At 60.8% G+C, this 8,481-nt stretch overlaps 1 protein-coding gene across 1 annotated transcript in view; it reads left to right on the plus strand.

Moving 5' to 3' along the window:
- The window catches only part of TTC34 (tetratricopeptide repeat domain 34), a 20,126-nt gene extending 17,270 nt beyond the window's left edge, over positions 1 to 2,856 (plus strand). The window contains exon 8 of the mRNA XM_035019956.1: positions 1,195 to 2,856. Within this exon, the coding sequence (XP_034875847.1) occupies positions 1,195 to 1,722 (528 nt within the window). The 3' untranslated portion in view covers positions 1,723 to 2,856. The remainder of the gene's footprint in view (positions 1 to 1,194) is intronic.
- Positions 2,857 to 8,481: the final 5,625 nt, after the last annotated feature.

An 8,481-nucleotide genomic window follows, 5' to 3' on the forward strand; every position in this document is an offset into this window, starting at 1 on the left:
GGGCGGGAACACGAGGTTAAGAGCAGAGGCGGGCAGTGTGGTCTCCGCGGCCGTTGAAAACCCGCTGGGCCGTCGCCGGGGACGCGCGCCGACCCGGAAGTCAACGAGAGGTCCCGCCCCGCTTCCGGCGCGCGCCCCGCCCCTCAGGCGGCACTGCGCCTGCTCGGCGGCGGCTCCCCGCTCGCGAGCGGGACGGGCGCTTTGAGGTCCGGGGGGCGCAGAGCCCGCTCTCGCCCGGCCTGCCGGCGCCTGCTCCCGCCGCTCGGCGTCCCTCGGCCGGGCCCAGGCTGCCCCCCGGCGCGCCGCCTGCATCCCAGCCCGACGGCGTCCCTGCCGGCCCCGGAAGCTCGGTGCTCTTCCCGGGGCCAGGGCACGAGTGCGACCCGCCGCAGGGCCGAGGGAGAGGGACGGCGGGGAAGGCCGGCCCCGGGGATGCTCTGTCCCGGGGCGGGGGGGGGGCCGGCGGGCTGGGCTACCCAGACGGGGTCCAGCAGTCCCCAGGGAGGGAAGGACTGGGTTGGACGGTGCCCGCTGACCTCTGGCTCCGCCCTGCAGCGTCCTCGGAGGCTGGGAGTGGGGGGCGCCCACCGCAGCCCTCAAAACACCACGCTGCCAGTCCCGGGGGGGGGGGGTCAGGCACCACGAACCCCAACACCTGGAAATCTTTCTAGCAGACGCTGGAACAGGTGGTCCATCAGCAGCACAGTCTCTTCCCCTTGACCCTAGCTCTGCAGGGTCTGCTGGACCCTATAGTGAGAAACCCACCAATGCTCAGCAGGCCCTGCCCTCCTGGCCTCAGGCAGAGGAGGGGGCTCAAGGACCAAGCTGGGTAGAGGCGGTGCTTGCTACCGCCCTCAGGGCCAGGGCAGCCTTGGGAGGGTGGGCAGCTGCCCATCCATGGGCCTGTTGGGAAGGCGACTGCAGAGAGGGGCTGAGACAGGGAGGAATGAGGGAGGAGGTCACCAGATGATAGAAGCAGTAGGGCTAGGAGGGAGGGGAGGACCAGTGAGGAGGAGAGGGGAACCCAGGAGGACCCCATCGGAGCTGGGCTTCCAGGGTGGTGGGGTTGCGGGGCGTGCCCTCTACCCTGTACTTCACTCCCTCCAGAGGAAGTGGGCAGCCGCTCTGGGCAGGGAAGGGGCCTGTGGCTCTCTGGGCTGACCCACGCTGCCTCCCTCTGTCCCCTCTGTGCAGGCTGCGGCCGAGGAAGCCAACACCCTCCTGAACTCAGGGCAGCCCGGGCGAGCGCTGGGCTACTGCTCACTGGCAGTCCTCGCTGGGGGCAGCAATGCCTGTCACCTGCGCCTGAGGGCCACCTGTCTGGCCGAGCTGCAGGAGTTTGACCGGGCACTGGAGGACCTGGACCATGTCCTCCGGATGGATGTGGGAGCCCGCGACCTCCCGACGCGGGTGGAGGACCTGTGCTCCCAGGGCCGGCTGCTGCTGAGCCTGGGCAATGGGGCCAGGGCCACAGGGGCCTTTGCCCAGGCCCTCAAGCTGGCACCCACCCTAGCCCAGAGCAGCCTGTGGGAGCGGCCGGGCCGGGGCCCCACTGCCCAGGCGTTCCTGTGCCATGGCCAGACCTGCCTGGGGGAGCAGCGCTATGCAGAGGCCTGGACGGCAGCGGAGAGTGGCCTGCTGGCAGACCCTGAGCACAGCGGCCTGAAGAGGCTGAAGGCGAGACTCCAGAAGGAGGCATCCTTGGGCTGCAGGCTCCACTGACCCCATGCTCTCAAGCCCCAGATAGGCGCCACCCGGCCATTCCACCCCAGATGGGCTCCTGAGCAGCAGGATACGGTGGGCCTAACTGATGTAGGTCAGACTCGGCTGAGAAGAGAGACTCTATGGACTCACACATTTTAGGTTACTGAGAAAGTGTGACAGCCTATAGATAGTATTACCTCATCTTAAGACAACAAAGCTATAAATTTTTTGGAGTTTCTTGCATGTGAAACAGCTCTTGGGTCCAAGAGGAGATCACATCTGAAATCAAAGAAAATTGAAAAACTAATCATAACAAAACCCGTGGAGAGAAGCACCTGCAGGATGCAGCCCCAGCGGGGCCCCGGGGAAGGTCCGACCCCAAGCAGATTACTAAGCAATGGAAAGAAAATGAAGTACGTGTTCAGTTCGAGAAGTTAGAAAAAGACAATAAAACTAAGGAAATCAGAAGATAGGAATTAAGGATAAAAGCAGAAATTAATAAGTTAGAAGAATAAATAAATACAAAATCTGGTTCTTCAAAGTAAAGTTAATGAACCAACAGCTAATTCTCTGAATTGAGAAAATGGAGAAAGCACAATGGCCTTCACCTGGGCGCCTGCTGCAGTGAGCCCCACATGTCTCCTGACGAGCAGACAGTGTGGTTGTGCTGGCTCTCAGGACAGCAGGAGGCACTTTGGAAAAAAGGTCTCCACTCGCAGGTCTGGAAGGTACCCAGTGGGCTCAGGGCCGCACAGCTCGGTTGCAGAGACTGCAGACCTGGCGTTCTGCCTTTAGTAGGGCCTCAGGGTGGGATCTCAGGGGTTTTGTGGGGTCACTCGTTATTGGCTAGTTTGAAGCAGAAAAGTGGGAATGGGGTCTTGGGAGCTGCAGGCAGGGTCACAGAAGCAGTTACCAGGGTAGCTGAGAGCTTTCTGAGAGGGGGACCTCACAGGTGTGGGCGGCCCACTTCCTTCTCTGGTCGCTTTGCCTAACAGCTGTGTCCAAGGCTGGCAACACGTGTGTTCCAGATGAATGTCTTTGGAAGTGGACACCCTGGCAATCGAAAGTTTGACGTCAGCCACACCACAGAGAGTGCTGTGGGTGTGCCCAGCCCAGCTGGGGGAGGTAACGGGTGGGTGCACACCAGCTACTGGAAGCGGTGCCGCCAGCTCACGTGGCAGTGCGCACTCCGCACCGGTGGCCCACACTTAACTTGAGATGCCAGGTCCTCCCTAGTAGAACAGAGAAGGCATCCAGAGGTGTAGGGAGGTCTTCTCCCATGTGGCGGTGCACCCCCACTGCAGCCCGCTCGAGGGATCACAGGACTTATCTTCTCCAGGCTCTAGTTCTGTGATGAGCTGCATGAACGTGTGTCCTAGTCTTGAGCCATCCTTGCATTCCTGCACGTATTGCTCTGGGTGTATTCTTCTTTTAACATGCCACTGGATTTGGGGCTGTTGGTATTAGGATTTCTGGACTGGTGATTCATAAATTGGTTTGTAGCTTTCTTTTAGTTGAGATTATGCTTTCTTCCACAAAGAACTTGGAAGCTTCTTTTTCTTGGCCTGGAAGTGTTTAGAGACATTTGGAATTGACTGTTCCTTAAAGGTTGACAGGCTTTTCCATCTGGAACTGAGCCTGCTTTAGGGGAGGCTCCCAGACAGCCTTCTCTCTTCATCCTTGGCAACTGTCCTGCAGAAGTTTTAGGCCTATTCTGGTCAGTTTAAATATCTGCCTAGGAGCTAATTCATTTCATCCAGGCCTCCAAATTTATTTGCCCAGAGGAACGTAATTTCTTATGCTTTTAATTTTCTGTTACTTTGTCCTTGTCACTTCGAAGCACACCCAGAGCAATACGTGCAGGAATGCAAGGATGGCTCAAGACAAGGACACACGTTCATGCAGTTCATCACAGAACTAGAGCCTGGAGAAGATAAGTCCTGTGATCCCTCGAGCGGGCTGCAGTGGGGGTGCACGGCCACATGGGAGAAGACCTCCCTACACCTCTGGATGCCTTCTCTGTTCTACTAGGGAGGACCTAGCATCTCAAATGTGGGCCACCGGTGCGGAGTGCGCACCGCCACGTGAGCTGGCGGCACCGCTTCCAGTAGCTGGTGTGCACCCGCCCGTTACCTCCCCCAGCTGGGCTGGGCACACCCACAGCAATAGGGCCAGCCCAGCCCAGAGCTGTATTCCCTCTGCCGTGGCCTGACCCCACACACAGTCTCCAGGGTCCCCAGTGTGAATTAGAGCTTGCAGTTTTTGGGGTGCATATGCTAGTTCCTCCAGGATCAGGCTTTGTACCTGAGCCCCCCCCAGAGATGCTGAGATTAGACCCCTTCTGTGGGTTTAGAGTCAGTAGGTGAAGGAAGAGGGTTGTGGAGGTTGAACAAAATGAGCATCCTCCTTTCTAAGCACCCTGACCCACATGAGGCTCTCAGGATTTATAAAGAAAAAAGGCAAGTCTCTAGCCCTGGAGGACAAGTTGCATCCACTGCAAAGGGGCTCCGAGGACTTGGGGATTCAAGGTCCTCAGCTTCCTCTGAGCCCCTTCCTAGTTCCAGGGTCCCACTCCTTCTCAATCAGTGCCCCAGCTTTTCATAAGAAAGTTGACGAGGCTGTAAATGAAACCAACACTGTAATTGCACGGCTCACAGAATTAAATATTGTTTTTGACTCTTAGCACTACCAGCCCTGTGCACGTCACAGGGGCTTCTCCGGGGCCACGGAGCCCTCTGACTCCCGGGCTGTGACCCGAGCTGGTCGTTCTCTTCCTGTTTGTGCTCCAGGACATTCGGGAGAGCCCTGCCCCACGCCACGGTCCCCGCGGCCACTGTCACTGTGTGAACAGCCACGTGCAGCAGCACCTGAGCTCCCACGGCCCCTGAGCGGGTGGGGGCATCACAGCCACCGTGAGGAAATCACCCCACACCACAATTCTCCCTTCCCAAGGAGCACAGCCCTGCAGTCAGGCCCCAGATCCATCTTTGAGTGTCTGGCGACAGGGACCACTCTTGGTACCGATTTATGTATCAGTCAGAGTCCACTTGGGAGACAGAAACCGCACCAGTGATTCAGACGGCGGGGATTTAATAGACTTGCTCGTTAGCTGTGACGTGTCAGTTATGGACGTGGGGTAGGAGGAACTCCAGGGACCATGGAAGTAGCAACCACAGAGCTCAAAGTCGGACGACCCAGCCTGCCCAAACAAGCTGCCAGCCGTCACCCACACCCCTCAGCTTGGTGACCAAGCTTCCCTGCATGTGCCCCTTGCCCCACGTGGTACTTCCTCACCACAACTTTGTGCCTGGCACTGTGCCTCCATTCTCTCATCCGACTGCAGTGAATCTTATAGGTGAGGGGACAGAGACCGGGGACAGTGAGAGCACCCCAGCCCCTTCCCTCCTGTCCAGGATACCCAAGGCCTGACATCAGGAAGCAGCTGTCGGGAAAGTGTGTGGAGGGGGGACTCCCACAGGCCAGACTCTCACCCCAGCTCTCTCTGAGTGCTTCGGAAATGTCCTTCAACTTCCTCCATTCTTTGCCTCCTCTGAGCAGGGCCCCTCATGCCTGCCCACAGCACAGGTGGGCAGAACCAAGGAGAGATCTGAATCCTGCCCTACAGAGGCCCAGAGACACCTGCCAGATGGGGCTGCGCTTCATGCAGAGGACAGCAGCTTGCCCCAGACCATCCCGCCTAAGAGTGGGGGGCAGGAAAGGGGTGGACCCAGGTGTCAAGGGCAGGTGTCTGCTGAGCCTGAGAATAGCCCCCTGCTCCATAGCAGCAGTGACCAAGGCTAACTTCTAGACCTGCCCTGGTCCCAAGGTTGATAAGGGAGGTGGCACCCATGGTTGGCTGGGCCTCCAACTTCCACATCTCACATCTTTTGCCCAAGAGACAGGGAGGGGTGAGCAGGGAGCCTCCACTGGCCCCTGAGCTCACCTAGGAGGAAGGATTAAAATCCACCCTCCAGAGTGTCCCAGGCAGCAATGGGGCCTGGGACTCACTGCATCCAGGGACCTCGCTGGGGCTGGGCGTCTGTAGCTCCTTGGCCTATGGAACCCCTTCCCTGGTTTCTCTGGGCTGCCAGGTACCTGAGCACGGCCTTGCTTGGTGCCACACCAGAACCTGCAAGCTCGGCACCCCGGCTCGCTGGCCCCTTGCTTGCTCACAGCCTGTCTTTCACTGACAGGGCTGCAGACAGAACTCATGAACAGGGCAGCTTGGGTGGGAGAAACGGGACTGAGCTCAGCCAGCACCTGCATCCAGGCAGCCTTGGTGGCGGAGGGGGAGGTGCTCTGGCTGGCCTGTGCCTGAGGAGTCCAGGGCCATCATGCTCTGGGAAGGAGCTTCTAGCTGGCCGGGCTGGTCCCTGGTCCACCCCAAGCTCCCCAGGAAGGGCAGTCCTGGCTTCTTACTCCCCTGACCTTGACCTCCTCCCCTTCCAGGCCAGCAGCCCAGGCAGCCTCCGGGCCAGCCTACCAGCTCCTCGCTCTTGGCGGGGTTCCCAACCTTCGGATGGGGTGGGTGCTGGGAGACAGACAGCGGGCTGAGGAGAGCCTGGGCTCTGGGGCCATGTCTGGTATCAGTCCCCAGCAGAGCTGCCCTCCTCCCAGGGTGGGGCCAACCTGAGAGGCCGCCCCAACAGGGTCTGGGCACCGATGGCCCTGCCCAGACACCCTTCCCGAGCCCCGGGGGTCTGGGGGGACCGCTCTTTCCATGGGGTTCTGAAACAAAAGCAGAACCGTGCCTGAAGAAGGGAAACCTGGCTTCTGGCAGGACCTGCTCTGCCCAGGGCCCAGGCCCCATCAGCAGGGTAACTGATTCACTCTCAGAAGCACTGGTGGGGCTCTGTCACATCCAGAAGGCTCTCTCCCCACCCCCACCCCCACCTCCCCTGCAACTTCCACCTGGCAGGGCCCCCGGAACCCACCAATCTCACTGGAGACTGAAGTGACAGAATCCCATGGCAGGGGCTTTGCAACCCCCACGGCCAGGGTGGCTCTCTGGTCCCCATGTCTCAGGCAGGGTGGGGAGAAGGGTCTGGCCTTCCTTCCCAGCGGCCCCTGTGGCCCCTTTGGACTGTGGAATCGAGGAGGGAGGAGGGGGCAGGACGCAGGACCGCAGGGAGCCCCGGGCTCCCCGAGCTGCTCTCTGCCCCCTCCCCCCTCCCCCCCACACCAAACCCAGATGGAACACCCCACCCGTGAGCACAGGAGATGGTCCCCGCCTCCAGGGAACCCACACCTGCATCACAAAGGAGGCCCGGAAGCCTCACTCACTCGGGGCCCCACCTGAAGCCCTTGCTCTCTGCCCCTGGGAGCCCTCCCACCTGGCCCCAGCTCACCGAAGCTCTAGGCCACCCCGCCCCAGCCTTCTGAGACCTGCCCGCAGGGGGGTGGCCCTTCCTGAGTGCCCTGAAGGTGAGCGAGTGTGGGGCCAGCCTGCGGGCCATCTTTCCTGGGCAGCACCGAGGGATTCCCTACAAGCACCCAGCCTGTCTCCCGGGTGCCGGGCAGAGTGCAACCTGTACCCAGGGCTGGCACCCCCACACACGCAGAGTTCTCCTCCCCAAAGGACCCCCCTTTCCCTGGCTGGCCACCATAGCCCGGGGAGGCCACAGCAGCCTCCTTTTCTGATTCTCTAGTGCTGGGCTTGGCCCTCAGCCCTCAATAGGAGAGTTAGTGTGTATGCACCTTTCTGCCATAGCGGGTTCCTGGAAGCCAGCAGGACAGAATGAGTGAGTGAGTTCATTAGTTCTGATGGAAGAAAGAACACACTGGTGGGACCGGAGCCACAGAAAGCTCAGACATGTCCAGCTGAATCATTCATTCATTCAGCATTCAGCAGATGTTGGGAGATGCCTAGTGGGCACCAGTCTGGGTGCTGGGGGCCCAGGCAGACGGAGCCGCCCGCCCCCATGGCATGGACATTTCCCCCGGGGAGGTGGACAATGGAGATAGAAGGGCCGCGGAGGCTGAATCGCACATCCGGTGGTGAAACAGCAATCAGGTCTGGGGTCGGGCTGGCTCTGGTGAATACAGACCCAGGGAAGGCGTCACTGGGAAGGTGACCTTGAGCAAGGACTTTTGGAGTGTGAGCGGGGAGCAGGCAGGAATCTGGGGGAAGGGCAAAGCCCCTGAGGAGGGGTCTGTCTGGAGGTGGGGTGGGGAGGACGGCAGGGGGTGCGGAGAGAGGTCACGGGGGCCACGGGGGATCCTGAGATGAGAGCAGGCCTGGCTTCTCTCACGTCAGGTCATGGGGCAGGTGAGGCCCAGACCCCTGGGTGCTGGCAGGTAAGAACCTCTCACCCTCCCCCCACAGGGCAGGACTGGGTTGCCCTACTCAGGCTTCCCCCAAACTGTCGGCCCGCCTGGTGCGGGGTAGGCGCTGGGGCTCCAACAGCAGGTGTGTGGTGTGTGTGAGGACCAGGAGTCTGACACAGGGAAGAGCAGCCTGCTGCGCTCCAGCTACATGAGCAGCCTTCCGGGGCAGGGGTCCGAGGTCCAGCAGCAGAGGCACACGCACACGCATGCACCCACGTGCGTAAGGGAGCACACACAGACCCCAGAGCCCGTCCTGCAAGCAGCCCTCCCCCTTGTGCACGCGGCGGCAGCCCCGAGTGTCCTCCACGGCAACCCGCCTCCTAGCGCGGGCCCTCAAAGGACCGGGCAGGGGAGGATGGGGAGGGGAGGCACAGGACCAGCACACCAGCCAGGTGACCGCGAGAGCCGGCCCTGCCGTTCCGTCCTGGCCTTCTGCTCACCGCCTGCATG

The sequence above is a fragment of the Mirounga leonina genome, unplaced genomic scaffold (assembly GCF_011800145.1).
Source record: "Mirounga leonina isolate KUSES-001 unplaced genomic scaffold, KU_Mleo_1.0 Mir_173, whole genome shotgun sequence".
In the NCBI taxonomy this organism is placed as follows: domain Eukaryota; kingdom Metazoa; phylum Chordata; class Mammalia; order Carnivora; family Phocidae; genus Mirounga; species Mirounga leonina.